We start from the raw sequence: 16,773 nt of genomic DNA on the forward strand, positions 1-16,773 counted from the left end.
GAAGTGAGGTCAAACCCAGAAGCCGGGAGCTCGGGAAGCAGCCGGAAGGCGGAAAGCGCCGCCCCGACCGAGCAGCGCGGACGCGGCGCTTTCGCTGGGATCGGGGAAGCGGCTGCTCCCGCTCTCTGACGGCTGTGGCGGCTTCGGGTGCCGCCCTTGCCCTGCGGGAGCGGCCCGGGAAGGTGAAGGAGGCGGCTGGGAAGCGCATTCGAAGCCGAATCGGCAGCACAGGGGCGCAAAGCTCACCCGCTCCCTCCCTCCCTCCCTCCCTCAGCCGCTCCCTCAGCTCCTCCCTCAGCCGCTCCCTCAGCTCCTCCCTCAGCCGCAGCTGCGGCCTCGCGCCTCGGCCGCGCCCTCACAAAGAGCGGGAAGGGCCGTGAGGGGCCGCCCCCGGCTCTGAGGGCCCGGCGGGCTGAGGTGAGGGAGCTGCCCCGCTTTCGGAGGCCATTGCCTCAGGGCAGCTGCTCGGCTCTCGGAGGCCATCGCCTCAGGGCGGCCGGCACCTCCCCGGCTCCTCCAGCTTCGTGTGCCCTGAGGGGCGTTCCGCCTGCTCGCGGGGGGGTGAGCGCTGAGGAACCCTCCACAGCAGGACCAGGGCAGCAGGTGCAGGTACCAAACCCTTCAACTACAGCGCTAGCTTGGTCTGGAAGCTTGAGAGGGCTCAGCTCTGCTGCTTTAGTTCGCCTCACTCCGTCAGGAGAGTTTTGAGGTGTGTCCTTCGAGGGGCAGGGCCGCGTTACGCGTGAGGGAAGGTGGTGTAACAAAAGGAGAAGCGGCCGCCGTGTGGGGAAGGACTCCGGGTCTGGGCTCTACCCCAGCTCTGGGCGAGTTGTTCTTGGTGTGCCTGTGAAATAGCTTTACCAGGAGAACTGCTGGGTTTTTTGCAGGGTGTTTTTGCTACTGGCAGCATTAGTGAGTAAAGTTTCCTTAGGTCGGTCGGAAATGGCGAGCAGCAATGGCTGCTTTGAGGGTGCGGCAATGTTCGCCTTCGGCCTTGCACCTGAGAAGATTTTGCCCCCCGAGGTTCTCAGACAGCCAATTTCGAAGGATCTCTCCGAGCCTGTGACTGCAAGGCTGAATCCTCCACCTTGTATGATGTGCAGTGAACCAAGGGTGATGAAAAATCCAGGTATAGTTTGCAGTTTATACACTGGGATTGGCTGTTAATGCTATTGAAAGTAACTTTGCTTTTTCTTTATTGCTGTATTTTCATACATAACTTCTTTGGCATGTCCTTAAACTTGTCCCTCCTTTTCTAAAGCCTTTTTGTGCTGGAAGGTTTTTAGCCATTTGTTGTGGGGTGGCATGTCTAGTCTGCAGCATTACCTACTTAAAAAGTTCAAGTTACAAAGTTCTGTACAGTGACAAAATGTAGAATATGTTCTGCTGCATGAATTTTCATAAATAATATTGTGAAAGGGTTTAACTGCAGTTTGAGATGTCCCAGGATGTATTTTGTATTATTTTGAGTAGTTGTGTTGCGGTCAAGGCACTGTTGAGCCTCTTAAAAGTGAGGATTTCTTGTTGGGTGGGAAGTGGTTGTGCTTGGGTTTATCGCACACCACCTGAAGCTGATGGTTGCATCCATCCCGTGGTTGCTGAAACTTGTATGGTGTCTTAGAACAAGGAGTCCTGCTGCTGCCCAGCTTTGTGTGGAAAAAATACAGGCTCCACTGTTTGGTATCTGCCATCGGCAATTTTGATTTGATTGTTGATTTACAAGAGAGGGGAGGGGGATATATGTTGTATTTTGTTGTAGTACATATCTGTCTGTATTCAGAGATTATGGGGATTTACTGCAGTAAAAGGTTTGATGCTTGTAAAAGAGAATGCACACACTGCTTTGGAATTGCTCTTGTTGCTAATGTAGGGCTCAGTACAAAGCAGTAATGCTCTACAGTAAATTTTGGTTTGCTTTTATAAGCAGCATCTGAAAAGTATTTATTGTAAGCGGGTTTTCAGTGTGTTCAGTTCTCTTCTTAATTTTGTTTAAGGACATTTTCTTTCTGAAGGAGTCGGCACCACCACATTTTCAGCCTTTCCCTCACAGAGAGACCTGGATTTGATTGAAAGATACAAACAGGGAGTAATAAACTCAGTGTCTGCCTTGCATCTGTTTGCCAAAACACACCACCTGCAGCTTGAATTGAAAGAAACGAGCGTGGCAGGTAAACACTTCTGCTGCCAAATGAAGCGGTGTTTGCTTATCCTTGAGAGTATCTGAGTTGATTGGGTGGTGCTGATACAGCTGAACCTTGTTACTGTTGACTGCACTACCCCCACATGTGTTGGGTTTTGGCTGCCCTGTCCTTGCCTCCACAGCTGTTTCTCATTATGAGGTGCTACAGAAATCGATCAGGTTAATTGGCTTTAATTATGAGCGTGAACTGAACTTTGTGAAGAGTGCATGAAGCGAAAGCTGCCTAAATTTTAGGGGAGGTTAGGGATGAGGGTTTTATTTTCCAAAATTGTCTTTTTGTCTTGTATTTGTTCTAGGAATTAATATAACGACGTAAAGCTGTGGATGAAGTGCCTTAAAATAATTTCACTGGTTGCCTTTACTTTTTTCTTCTCCTTTTAAGGTGATGTCATAAGGCCTTACTTTGCCTTCTGTGCTGTGATAAATGGTGTTTGCTACAAGACTGGGCTGGGAAAGAACAAGAAGGAATCTAAATTAAATGCAGCTAAACTGGCTCTTGCTGAGCTCCTTAACTTGGAGAATACAGGGCCAAAGTTTTTTGAAGATGCAGGTAAATATTGTAGCAAGGCCTAATTAGACTTTGAAATGCTTGGCTTAGCAGTGTCCTATGCAAAACATCTGTGGTTTTATTAAATGCTGCAGTATTGGGCTCTGTCAGGTGTTCTGAATCCTTGGGGCAAATCTGTAGTTTGGTTCTGAAACTGGTTTTCATTTTTGTCATTTGTGTATTAAGAGTTGCATCAGCTGATGCCAGGAATGCTGAAGGAATTAATTCATTGCGGTTGCACTTGATTTGCTACTCACTAGGTGCAGCAACAAGAAGTACATTCTCAAGTGGGTTTGAATTTTTATGATTAAAAGGCTTCCCCACTGAGATACTGCTTTCAACAGAGTTCACTTGCCATACTATTTTATTTTCTTTTGAGTTTTGCTGTCTGAATCATTCTAAGCTTACAGGGACTTCAAAATCAGAAGAGAAAGTTCATAGAGACTTATCAAGTTTGACTTGCTGCAGATAATGTGAGATGCATGTTTAGAAATCAGGCATCGCCATCCCACTTCAAAATGTTCTTGCATTCTTAGCTTTTCCCTGTGTTCCTGCTGAGCCCCGACCTCCAGGAAACTCGGCTTGTGTTTCAAGGACTGGTAAGGAATGCTCTTGCTTTTCCTCTGTTGCTCAGCAAATAGTTTCTTTTTGAAGTTTTTTCATCTTTTAATACATTTAGTGCCCTCTATGTTGTTAGTATTGTATTAAACATTTCTGAAGGCTGTAAGAAGTAGTATTACTATGTCAGTTCTACAAAAGGACGCACCTTCATTAAATTGCTTGAATTTATATCACCAGTCCAGGTGATAGAAATAGAAACAATATTCTCTGTCCTTACTTGAGCTAGTGTGCAGTAGGTGATCAAACTTGGGCTGTAACTGTTGTTACTGTAATGGATGATAGAAGCATCAAGTATTTGGGTGTTCTTGAGCTTTTTTTAATCCTCAGGATCTTCAGAATCCCGAAAGTACACGTGGTCGTGCTTGTACTGTGTGTTTGGGGTTATAATTTGGCAAGTTGCTCATGTATGCTTTTTCTGGTACCTGTAAGTTTGTCTTGATGGATTCTGTTGTTCCATTTAGGAGGAGAACATATCTATCAAAAGCTGTCACAAATGCTTGAGGAAGTGTTTAACCGCCTGACTACCCAACACCCCGAGTACCAAAGCTGTGGCAGTTCCCTGGCTGCCTTCATCATTGAGAAGGGCAAGTCTGGGTTTGATTGTGAGCTTTGGGGAGTGGGCAGCCTGCTCCCACCGAGCTCTGAGAGCTTGGTGGGCAGCCAGCCCAGGTGAGCCCCCCACCATCTCTGGTTTTAGGTGGGCAGCATGAGGTGGTGGCCCTGGGGACAGGAGAATGCAACTACAGCCGGCGCTCGGAGTCCTGTGGGAGGCTCTTGCACGACAGCCATGCCATTATCACTGCCAGGCGTTCCCTGCTCAGGTGGGAATGTCTCTGCAAATCCTTCCCTTGCTGCCACTTTGGGTCAGGTTCACTGCTGCACTTGAATGCTATACTTACGTAAACAAATAATAAATAATAATGTAAATGTGTATCTAGATCATATAAAAATATATAATAAAATAATTTATTCAAGATACAATTTATTAAATATCAAGTATTTAATGTAAAATACATAATTTACTTTTCTTTTAGATATTTGTACAGACATCTTTTGCTGTTCTATAACAAAAATCCAGCCAAGGCAGAGAGATCCATATTTTGCACAGCACCAGGCTCGAAGCTGCTTACCTTAAAGCAAAACATAACTCTGTCTCTCTACATGAACCAGCTTCCAAAAGGAACTGCTCAGTTAAAATCAGAGGTGTAAGTACCGTGGCATTTCCTGATGTATAGTGGAAGATGCATTTTTATTTTGTTTGGGGAACGTTAATGCACAGGGTAGTTGTGATATATATGCAGTACAGCTCAATATGATGATACAGAAAATTTCTTTGTGGGTTATATAACTTTCTTGGTTTTGTTTATTACAGACAATGAGCTGTTAACCCCTTTCCCAAGATAGTATTAAATTACTCTTAAATCATTAATTTAACTATTGAGTAAGTGGATGTAATGACCTAATGCCATCGTATGCACTACAAGATTGGAGTACAAAAAGCCTTGACTTGAAACCAAAGGCTCTGCTTTGATGTCTTACCTCTTTGTAACTAAGGGAAAAAACTGTTTTGCTTCAGAACAGCCACTGCTTTGTCTCCCTTAGGTGTTGTATCTACTTAGTTAAATCTTTTGAATCACAGTGTGAGTTACATTTTAAAGGAGATTGTAAGAACCTTACAGCTGTTTTTTCACAAGTAACTTCTGTTGCAGTGTGGGTAGATGAAAAGTGACAGCTTGTTTGCAGCTGTTTTTTTTTTTTTAATTTGTGCATTCAAATTAGCCTGGTGGCTAAGATTAGACTGAGTGGCTATTTCCTATTTAAATACTGATTTCAGTATTCTAGGCACTTAAACAGCTCAGTCTGGTGTTTCTAAGAATTACAGACATTGAAGATAACACAAGGCCTAGATCTACTGATTATTTTTTTCTCAGAAACAGCCTTAGATACCACTTAGTGCAATCTCTGATCAGAGTGCTTTCTCACTGAGATCCATTCTCCTGTCCTGCCCTAGGCATCTCGGGCCCCAGTCAATCTCTGCTTACGAAGCCAGCGAAGAGCTGAGCCTGCACGTTGCCCTGGAAGGCAGGATTTACCTGGCTGTTTGCTGTCCCCCCAAGACTGTCAGAGTGAGCAGCATGTCAGCTGGGGACAAACTGACCAAGTGGGAGGTGGTTGGTCTTCAGGGAGCCTTGCTGAGCCACTTCATCGAACCCGTGTACATCAGCAACATTCTCGTGGGTATGTTCAGTGCCAATTCCAGCTGGGGGCTTTGTGTGTTTCTGTATTCCAATTTGATTGTGCTTTATAAAGCATGAACTAAACCAAAAATACTTGGAAGAATTACAGACGTGTTCCTTGAGATGCAGTGAACCAAAGTGTATTTATTCAGTAGGCAGTCAGAAATGCTGTTGGATGTGAGGTAATGTGGGCAAACTCTTCAACATATTTTGTAGTGTGAAAGGTTGAAATTCAGTTTTAGCAGGGAATGTAAAGAGTTGGTGAAAAACAGTGGTTCAAAAAAGAAAACATCCAGGGAAAATAATGGTGCCTCTGGAGAAGAAAGTGGGAAATCATTTTTGTTCTGTGAATTGAATATTGGAACTGATCTTTACAAACATAAATTTTATGTGGAAAAAATGACTATAATGGGTTAAGAATGCAGAAATTCCTGCATTTTTAACTATTTAATGAACTTGCATGTGGCTGATCTTACCCTGTTTACTAGGAAATGGAAGTTGTAAGGATACAAAAGGACTGGACATAACCATAAAGCAGCGTCTTGATGATGAACTTATTTCAAAGCTTCCCGTGCATTACCTGGTCAACAGATCTCATATTTACCTGGTGAAAGCTGCACTGCCAATCCAAACAGATTTGAACCAGTGGTCGCTTAGTTTGAATTGGACACTGGCAGATGCATCCCTGGAGGTTGTGGATGGATTAAGTGGGAAAACCACTGAAAGGTCAGCATTTATCTTCATTTTGTTGGGTATAATGGGTTTCTGCTGGCTTATTGGAGTATTCTGTTTTTAAGCTATGAGAGAAATTCTCTCCCATGTCAGCTGAAAGCATCCTGTGATTAGGTGAAGTTTTAGAGATCTTGTAAGCTCACAGTGAGATTCCAAGACACCAAACAAAACAGTTCTCTCAGTGGAGATTGCCCGTAGTAGTGAAAATGTTTTATCTGTCACAATGCATTAAACTAATTGGGATTCCAGTCGAGCTGGATTCCAGCATGATGGCGTTCACCAAGTGTTAGGAGGGAAGGGAAGAGCCCTGTAAGGCTCAGAGCGTCTCGGTGCAGTGAGTTGGTTCCCGAGTTCCATGCCCGTTTCCCCGCTCTGCCCGCAGCTCCCCGTTCCGCAGCGGCACCTGCCTGGCCAGCCGCCTGTGCAAGGCCGCCATGTTCAGCCGCTTCAGGATGCTCGCCAGGGAAGCAGGACGGGCTGACCTGCTCCAGTTCCCAACGTACCATGAGGCAAAGGTGAGCTGACACGGGGAGAGCCATCGTTCTTGCAGTGTTTGTGCTTGTGCTTATTATTACATGTTGGTGGTAGAGGAGTAATTCTAAAATCCCTCTGAGTAATTCTTGACATTTTTCTACAGATCTCTCTGTAACTGTAATTCTTGCGATTTTACAAGGTGTTTCTTTTTTCTTTTTTTAGATTAAGTCTCAGCTGTACCAAGAAGCTAAAAGCTTGCTGCAGAGCTATTTAGAGCAGCACAGTTACGGATCGTGGATTGTGAAGTCTCCACATATTGAACAGTTCAGTGATTGATGGAGGTGGATTAAATGTCAAGTCGGTTTGAATGATCTGTTTCAGTAAATAGAGTTCTGAGTAGTAAAATGTTCAACTTTTAAGTTGGTAGTTACAGGAAGAAAACAATTCCAGAACTGCTTCTTGTCAGTTTAAATGCAGTTATTCAACTACCTGTAGTAGTTCAGTCTTTTCCAAAATTGATGTTTTCTCATAGGTGGGAGTATCCAACAGCTTTGTAAATCTTTGTTCTGCTTTGCCCCCCAGTGCCACCTCATTTCCTCTCACTGACCCTCACTCCTACAAATCCCCACCCTGTGGAATTAACATGGCTTTTTCCTGATAGTTTCAGGATTTCTGTATATTCAGTTCTTCTTTTTCCTCCCTTTCTCATAACTTTAGAAAAGAAAAAAAAAAAACAGTAAAAGCTGGATTTCTTTAGAAACAAGGTATACTAACATGAGAGTCTTCCAGGAAAAAAAAAGAAATGGACAATCTGTGCTTATCTATAGGCATTCATCCTTTGCTGTGAGTTTTGTTTAGTGTCAGTCTGCCAACTGGCTTACAGTTTATGTTGTTTGTGCTAGAAGAGTTAAATAATAATTTTTGTACTTCCTGATGTGAAACCTGGAATGACTGGCTGTTACTCAACTGTTCTGCAACAATTACTGATCCTGGTAGTGGGCTTAAAGCATTATGCAGGTGTCAAAGCTGTAATGCAATGTAGTACAGAAGTCTCCAGAAACAAGGTTTTTTCAGCTTTTGTGGTTTGCCTCAGACCCCATCAGTGTTAATGCTTATGGATGAATTGGACTCCTGCACTGAAGATGACTTCATCACTGCACTGACAAGTCCTAGTGAAATCATCTTGCATACAACCTGGAAAATAGTGCCTGTCAAAAGGGAATTTACTTCCTTTCAAGTCCTGGTGAGAACATGGTAGCATTGGGAAGGTGTTGTTAAGTGCCATGTTTGGAGTTGGCGTGGTGTTGTGAACGGTGCTGTGTTCAAGCTAGGCAGTACACCTGGATTATGTTTGTGATTCCTGTAAATCATGTGAGGGGAGGGTTACACAGTGTTCTCATACATCAGGAATAACGAACCTAGGGCTGTAGTCACATTTCACCTTCTTAGTGTTAGAGGATTCTCAAAGAAGTTCCTCCTGGTGTTGGTTTTTTCCTTAGTCTGTTCTTCCAGCTAATATGTGGAGTCTTCTGTTGGGATGATCTTTTGCTCATTCACAAATTGTTGAAACTTGCTGACCTGTTACTACTTGGTCCTTGACCTTTTTTTGGCTAATGTGCTCTCTTGTTTTCTGTTACTGTGCCTTAACTTTGGGGGTTGTGTGGTGGTTTTTGGTTCATTGTGGCACATGTTCCACAGACTGCTTGTTCCATGTAGTATTTTCTAAGAATGCTTGGGAATGGCTGTCATATTCCAAGCTAGAGCGCAGTGTTGCCTTTTTGTAGGGGTGTTGAAAGTTCAATAAATGTCCTTGACAATGCATTAGCTATACCTTCATACATACGGATGCTGGGAAGTGATATACATGTCAAATCTGACACACACACGGCATACCACACGTGTGTTTGCATTCTATACACTCCTGGATTGCTTTTTGTATGGCCTTGGTCTTCAAGGTATTGGCCCCAAGGTGTTTCATGTAGTTGATTCAGAAGCCTTAAATATGTACAAGTATTGAGTTTTTTTTTGTGTGCTTCAGCCATTTTATTAATTGAACAGCAAACTGAAATTTCCATGGAACTTAGGTGCTGCCTTAGGAAGAGAGATGTTTGTTAGTGAAAAGGATGTGTTTGGCTGGACATGATCACTGTGTCCTTGAGCAATAACTTGATGGCAGCAGTGTAGGTCCAGTTCTTTTACCTGGATTGTTCTTCAAGTAGCAGCATGTGCAGCATGCACTAAGCTAGTACATGGAAGCATGGAGACGTTGTGTCCACATTTTTCCTTGGCTACTTCAGTAATTTCAACATGTATGGTTCTGCAAGCCTGAGAGAGGCAAGGGTGCTGCAGTTCCAGTGCTGAGGCTGAAGCTGAATTCCCAACACGTCCATGCACACAGAGCAGGTGTGCATCGCACAGATGGGGCACAGAGCAGACAGAGGCAGGTGAGTACCATCAGTAGCAGCAGCCTGTGGCAGAGCTCAGCCTCTCCCCTCCCTGCTTGAGAAGAACTGAGCTCCAGGGGAAAGAATGGATGTACACGTGGATATGGAGCGGGTCGTGTGTGGGGGTGTGCTTTCCAATTCATGGAGCTCTGCCTGCATACCTGGAATGACACACAGTGACCTTTAGGAATGGTACTTCCTGGTTCTGTGCCCCCACTGAGACTCCAAACCACGTCCTGCTCTCTCTACTTCCATGCTTCTCCCTTCGCCTCCCTGCTGCAGTAGGGTGGAGTAGAGAATTGGGGGCAGAAAGGCAAAGGCCATGGAGTTGAGATAGAACAATTTACTGGAAACAGCAGTGGTTCACATGGGGCAGAAAAAACTCAGTAACCATCAATCGTGGACAGCTCCCTCCACCATTTTCTGAACCAGAAGGAAAGCTGCTCTGGAAGAAGGATCCCTCTCCTCCATCCCTGGTAATGATGTGAGGTGGTACACAGTGACCTCTGTGTTTTGGCTGTGCCCACTCCTGGATGCTGCAGAGACTTAATCCTATTCTGGATAGAACCGGAACATTATTCATCCTTACATAGGAACACAGGTCTCATTTCCATAGCCAATGGCTCTCCCTCTTCTCAGGTGTCGGCTGAGTTAGTTTGGTCCATCACTGTGGGGTCTGTCTGTCCTAGATGTACACACAATGCATACAGTATTACACAGTTCAACATTACAGACTGTTCTCACCTAGAAATCAAATCCCCTTCAGGTACAAATTGTGTTTCCCCTTCTCTCTGCATTACGTGCCACGTGCCTCTGGGTTTTGGGGCAAATCCAATCCCACAGCTGGTTCTGCCTCTGCTTGAGGCAGGGATAATCCACTGTACAATGTCGTGCATCATACCAGGTCACACCATGTCTCAGACTTCATACATTCACACGCATGCCACACCCCTATCGTGTCACATACATTTCGTGGCACTTGTCAAACACCTTAATTTGCTACTACAGCTGTGCAATCAAGCAGAAGGCAGCTCAGGAAATCAATTTTGAAAACTTTAGGTTTTCTTACAGCACAATGGGAAGGTATGTCTAGTAAAGTTCACCTTGCATTTTCAGATGCTTTTAACGACATTGCTCTCTAAAGACATCTTCTAAAGCTTGGGCAAATACAGAAGCTGGTCCTGCAGCTGCTGTTTAAGAATGTGGACCTTTCTATAATTAGGTGTAGATTTGACAACATAACCACATGTAGTGCAAGCACCTTCCTCACACCTCAGCTAGTTCTTTGTGTCAGCAGTCTTGATATGAATATTTCTTTGGAAAACCATCTTGCACTTCTTGCTGTAAGTGCTGTGTGGGGAGCAAGGCAGCCTGAACATGGTTTGAAAATCCACAGCAAAGCATGGCTGCTGTGCAAGTGTGATGTCATCCCCAAAACTGGAGCCAGGACAGGCAAAGCCTGCTCTTTCCATGTGTGTAAACCTGCAGCTATCTTAGGATAGCCCAACTCCAAAGCAGTTTGTGCACACCAAATGCCACAAAAAGTGCACGTAGTTTCACACTGCTTGTGTTTGTGAAATTGTGAGCTCCAGCTTCTGCCTTTCCTTACGAATGCATGGGTGAGTATCTCTTTACCATCCTTTCCTGCTTTCTGAACTATTTGACTGTTCTTGCCTTACCTAATGCTTACTGTTCAGGGATTTAGGAAATAGCTTGGTTATTCCATGTGGGATGTCCAGCTGCACAGACTGACTCCAGGGTAGATTTTACCCAGCTGCCAAGGCTGAGGGCTCTTGGGCTTAAGGAAATAATAAAGAAAGTCTTATTTATTAAGTGAATTGTTTTTAATGAAAACTGCTTCTTCACCCTCTTTGGTTGCTGAGAGCTAGAGCAGCAGTACCACAACACTGCCCACAGAGAAATGTCTGAGCTGATACTGGAAGAGGTTTGTTTGTAAAGCCATGTATTGTGAGTGATGCTGTTTCTTTTTACATGCTGCATTTAAAAGTTTTTGGAGTAAGAAGGAATCTGTGTAAAGAGAAGGATTTTTCTACAAAGATTACCAAGGTAGAAGGAATTCTTATGCAGAAGTTTCTTGCCTGTTTTTTCATCTGTGTCCTGTATTCAAGTATTTTTGTTGTTACTGTCACCTGATTTGAGGAGAAGGGTGGGGCTTATCTGTTTGTGGCTGAGGTGACTGACAGTATTTACTTTCCTGAGTCCTTGTGGGTGGGGACAGAGCACTCCTTCACCGTGGGAAGAGAAGATGAGTAGAGAAACAGACGGCAGTGCTGTGAGTATTTTCCCAGTTTGGGCAGAAAGCTGTCATTAACGCCCATTTTCTCTTTGCAGCATGCAAGGAAACTGCTGTTTTTTCCATTGTTAGTCTGGTTTTAAGTCTAAGATGAAGTACTCCATACCACACCCACCAGGAAAGCATATCAAAGTCTAAACGCTGATAGATGATAGCTGCTGTAGTAGGCTCACTTTCATCAATTAGAGCCTGCCTTGTTAGTATTGACTTGGGGCTTTTGTGTAGTAAAAATGCTCTTACATTGTTTCACTGTCACAGAACTGCGTCCATCTGTGTTGGAAGTAAGGACATTTCTGAGGTTCCACAGAAAGATTTCTGACAATGCAGTGTGTTCACATGGATTTATTCATTACTCTTCAATTTTATGTCAGTTTTGTTGTTCTGGGACCTCAGTTACCTGCCCAGTTGTTACTTCAAGTGTGTTACTGTTTCCATAATGCTTCCCTGTCTCTGAAGAATTTTGAGAAGTACCTATTTGCTTACACCAATGAGAAAAATGTGTCCTGCAGGAAGCTTGTGTAGCTAAGTAGTACAGCTCAGGAAAAAATGAAGGTTTCTTTTTTGAGGGGAAGCAATTTAATGTTCTATATCCTGTGACAAATACCCTGGTACCTGCACACTTGCATGCTGCTGAATGCTTCATTGGGGTTTTTTGCGTGTTTTTTAAAAAATAAGAGTATTAAGCGACCCTTTAAAAGGACAGTATCATAACAAAGAAGACTCTAGACATGATTTTTATATGTCCATGATATTTATTAAATATAATCCACAATAACTTTTAATAGCTTTTTCAATAAATAGTGGTCTCAAGTTGTTGACGAACTGACAATGAGTTTTCCAAAGAACATTGAGCCCCTAGGGCTTACGTAAAGGATCAAGTGTGATCTTAGAACAGACTGTCTTACCACCCACATTAAGAACATTTAGTGGTCCCAAAAGGGACAAAAAGCTAGTAGTATGCCACATGGCAAAATATATAAATTATTCAGAATTAAATATTTCAATAAATAATGTAGCAGTAAAAATAAAAATGGTTATGCGATTTCTTTCTGCATAGATTGTAGGAATCTGGTCATTTCTTGGTGAAATTCAGCAAACTTTTTCTTCTCATTGGCTTCACACTTCTTGCATGTCGGGTTTGAGAAATTAGGGTCCTGCAATACAGAGAATTTTATTGATTGGTGATAACCTCCTTGCTAGCTGGTTTTAACAATGATACATCAACTTTTATAAGGTTTTTCCTTTAACAAAAAACAACCCTTAATATTTCTAGCCTGAGGAGTACTTATAAAATGCTACAAGGATGTCTAGGCCATGGATTTTAGTCTAGTAGTATGTCAGGGTGTACTACATTCATCCCTGGGCCCTCCAGTCATAAACTTTTTTGAAAACTGGCACAGTTTTCAAAGCCATTGCTATGTAAATATTTGCTATGCTCCTAAAAACAAGCTTTTGTCAGCATAAGGTGCTTGCCATGATTGAGCAAAGAAAATGCCATCTTTAGTTAAATGTTGTCTTGTGTGACACGTAGGGCTCAAATGTATTTTACTGTATTATATTACCATGCAAATAGATCTTTTCACATAGTTAATCTTAGCATATTTTTGTAAAAAAAACCCTGTATTTCATGGGTTGATAACACAGATCTTGATGCATGAACATGCTGATTCTGGCCTACCATAAAATCCTCAAGATTCTTCTTGATGTTTATTACAGGGCGCTGTTTGTCCTCTTCCAAGTCTTGTTTCAAGACTTCCAGTTCTTTCAGGAAGCATGCTAGAGTTGTGTAGTTGCACTCCTAGAACAGTCAGTGAAATTGTTATATTTATGACTTGTTTTCCTTGTTCCAGTTTTCAGAATCTCAGTTCCCTGGGTTCTTTACCCTCATCTCAGGAACTGAGCTCTCACTGTATTACACTTCATTTGTTGCCCTCAAAGTTATATTGGGAGATGTTAAATGGGGCCTTAATTCTGTAGCTTTCGACAAGTGAGTAACTTTTACAAGACACTTCAAGTGTTGCAATATCTCTTGGGGACACAAAGCTGCAATATTTCCTCCTGAAGTGAGCCTTACTCCTGGTTGCTATCTGAAAATCACGGGTTAGCAAACAGGTGGCCTCTCCTAGAGACATCTTGAGTTGCTGCATTTTGGTTGCTCTATCTAATGTCTGCATCACAGCTGGCTTTTGAACAGCATAAATAACTTTATGCACCACTTTTGCAAGCTATTTCAGGCACTCACTGACAATACCTTACTGATCAGCCCCAAACATTTGCATTTAAGACTTGGAGCTCTGAGATAGCCAGGTCTTAATGCTGCCAGCAGATGAGAAAAGGGACACAGATAAGGAAGTGGTTGCAGAATCTGACTTTAAATCTATACTGAAACAAAAGTGTTTTCAAGTGAGAAGTCTTCTGAATTAGAAACTTACCAGAGGTTCAAAGCAGCTAACAGGTAACTTGTATAAAGCTTTTAACTACTTGCCAGTACTAAATAATTAATGCTCTTGTTTATGGAGCTGCTTGCATGCTGAATGAAAGGTAGTACAAGTCAGCAGCCTGTCTGCAGTATAGCTGTATTTGGAATACTCTCTGCACGCTGATGAGCTGAGTTTCAGAGAGAGGTGACCCCAGTGATGGCATTCTTGAGTGAATAAGCCTCTGGTATTAACTCAGTGCTCTACAACATGATGTACAGCTTATGTATCCAGAAGGGCTTGCTTAAGTTGTATTCATGAAGAGAATTAAGTAGAGCATACCTGAGTTTCATCATTGATGGGATGCAGAAAACTTACAACATCTTTAAACAGAACCAACCAGTGGCTCTGCCTCTAGTTTAGATAAAATGTGGGTGATTTCATGTGGATATTGCTTTAATCTATTTCTAAGTCTGGTTGCATTGTCAGAATTGTTCCTGTGTTAGAGCTAACAGTATTGCCTCCTGCAAATCTTAAACCATCTTTCAATTTTTATGAACCACTTTTTTGCTATGAATTCAAGCATGTTTTGAGCAGGATGAATGAAGTATTGTTTTCCTTATTGCACAGAGGCAGTGAGATAACATTGCATGTCAGCCTTTTAATGCTTGAGAATAAAAAGCAAAATCAGAAGTTCCTTTAAGAAATTGCACTCCCTAAATTGAAATAAAACCAAACAGAAAATTCAAACTCACCTGTCTGTCATTGGGTGTGTAAAAGTCAAGAAAATTCTGTAGAGAAGGAGGGGGGAAAGTTAATTTTTCTGAAAAAATTACATAGAAAAAACAAATACAAATGAACCTTCATATAACAGAAAGTCACCACTTACATTGTCGATGTCTTTCAGGAGTCCTAAATCACTTATTGAAGCTTCAAGACGTGCTGCTTTTTGAATCTTAGTAAGAGGTGCTCCATAAGCTGCACTCATGAGAATGACTGCTGCCACACAGCCAAAGATGAGGACTTTGCACATGGTGTCAGTGTTATCTGGATGCCAATATTAGAGTTGGGATGGATGGTGAGAGCTGATAGTTGTCATTAAGCTGTTCAGTGTATTTATACTCTTCTTTCTGGGGGGGAAAAAGATGGGGGCGTCGTGAAGAAGAGGTTTTATTACACATTTTTTCATATGTTCTACCTGTATGGCAAGAATCATTACTTTTGTTTTTCCTCCCTTGATGACACTTTGGAATTTTTATCAAGCAGAAGGGATTTTACCTACATTCACTGCTGTAAGAGAAGCCCACACTCGCTTTTGGCAGCCTCTCTTTGTGCTTCCTGCATGAAACACTTTTTCCCTGCACTGTCCTACTCCCCCATAGAATAGGCCACAGAGTATACTCCTGCCATACAAAATGTTGTCCTAAAGGTGTATATTTTAATCATTACTTTAGTGAAGAAGAAAGAAGCCTTCTAATTTTAGTAATTGTTGATTAAACAACAGGAAGAAAGTTGGCTTCCTGTCTGAAGGTGGTTTTTTTACCTGTCATCTTTTGCAGTGTAAGCTTAGGTGCCTAACTCACCTCTCTATAGCATCAAATTTGAAACATTTATGAAAAAAATCCATCAGAATCCCTTGTTTGGGGATGAGAAGCTATCCCTTTTATTGCTGTTTATCTTAACACCACTCTTTTTTCATTGTGTGCAACTTTCACTTTTCTGCAGATTAGAATGAAAATGCACCACTGTAAAATGTTTATAGATTTTATTGCTGATACCTAACCCGCTGCATCTTGTGGTGTGTGTCACAGCACTGAAGTTCATAGTAGGCAGGCCTTTGACACTGAATTCTGGCAAAGATAGTATTCCTAAATTGTTTTCCTCTTCTGCTTCATGTGCCTGTTGGCTGATTTCTTTGGGATGTGAAGTGTTTAAAATTCAGTTTCCTTCATTTTGAGTGTAGTTCTAAGCCAAATACTCCCCCTGCTGCCCAGCAGGTTCTGAGATTATGTGAAACACAGTTCTGCTCAGTGAATTCAGCTGCTGAAGCTGTGTGGAATAAATTCTGGTTTGTACACTGGTGTCGTTTGAAGTTTTGTAGCATTTAGGATGTGCAGGACTGAGTGGGTAACGATTTCACCTGCCATTGCAATATGGAAACCCACATTGCATGTTCTGATCCTGCAATCAGAGGAGATGTGGATCTGCTGCAAGTTGGTTAGAATACACTTTGACTTGGATCAAACACAGCCATTAGTCTCATTCTTTTTATTAGTGTGTGTCTGTCCCTTAGTCCTTAACTCAGTGCTCATTAGCAGTGCAATCCCAGCTCTAGAGAACATCCTTATTTCCAGGTTTTGAAATTAGTACAATCATTTCATTTCTGTGCTCATAAACAAGTCCTAGTAGCTATTGGAGCTTGCAATATTGTAATATTTGTGCAGTTTCAAACTTTTTCTGGCACCTTATGTTTGAATCTTGTATTTATTCTTGATAGTAAGCAATTTGTACTGAGGTGAGCTGCTGAGCACTGGGTTGTCAGCTTTTCTTCAGCTTCCTGCTGTTTTCTTTTTCAGGTCTTGGAGATCTTAGAAAAAAAGAAAGCCTGAGCGTTCTGTCAGAACTTTTCAGCAAGTTTGCAGCCAGGTTAGTACAAAATAGACTACTCCAGTTGTAGTCTAGATGTAATTGGAAATGGCTCTTTATCTTTTCATTCTTTTTCAAGACAAAGAGACTTGCACATCCAGGCAGAAGGATGGAATCTTAATATGCAGCATTTAATAAATT

The 16,773-nt window shown here is 42.4% G+C and overlaps 2 protein-coding genes across 2 annotated transcripts; one reads left to right on the forward strand and one right to left on the reverse strand.

The window, feature by feature from the left end:
* The first annotated feature begins 27 nt into the window (after positions 1–27).
* On the forward strand, positions 28–8,632 carry ADAD1 (adenosine deaminase domain containing 1). Its single transcript, XM_071452476.1, has 11 exons — positions 28–1,129; positions 1,995–2,168; positions 2,583–2,750; positions 3,284–3,346; positions 3,830–3,952; positions 4,066–4,189; positions 4,403–4,573; positions 5,380–5,606; positions 6,094–6,331; positions 6,720–6,852; positions 7,034–8,632. Exons 1-11 carry the CDS (start codon positions 943–945, stop codon positions 7,145–7,147), a joined length of 1,722 nt encoding a protein of 573 aa, XP_071308577.1. The 5' UTR covers positions 28–942; the 3' UTR covers positions 7,148–8,632.
* A 3,971-nt stretch (positions 8,633–12,603) lies between these two features.
* Positions 12,604–15,019, reverse strand: LOC139602464 (interleukin-15-like). Its single transcript, XM_071452333.1, has 4 exons — positions 14,908–15,019; positions 14,742–14,809; positions 13,212–13,367; positions 12,604–12,723 (listed from the first exon to the last, which is right to left on the reverse strand). The coding sequence occupies exons 1-4, from the start codon at positions 15,017–15,019 to the stop codon at positions 12,604–12,606; spliced, it is 456 nt and encodes a 151-aa protein (XP_071308434.1).
* Positions 15,020–16,773: the final 1,754 nt, after the last annotated feature.

Source organism: Agelaius tricolor, unplaced genomic scaffold (assembly GCF_023055355.1).
Source record: "Agelaius tricolor isolate 1412-34295 unplaced genomic scaffold, bAgeTri1.0.p SCAF_34, whole genome shotgun sequence".
Lineage (NCBI taxonomy): Eukaryota > Metazoa > Chordata > Aves > Passeriformes > Icteridae > Agelaius > Agelaius tricolor.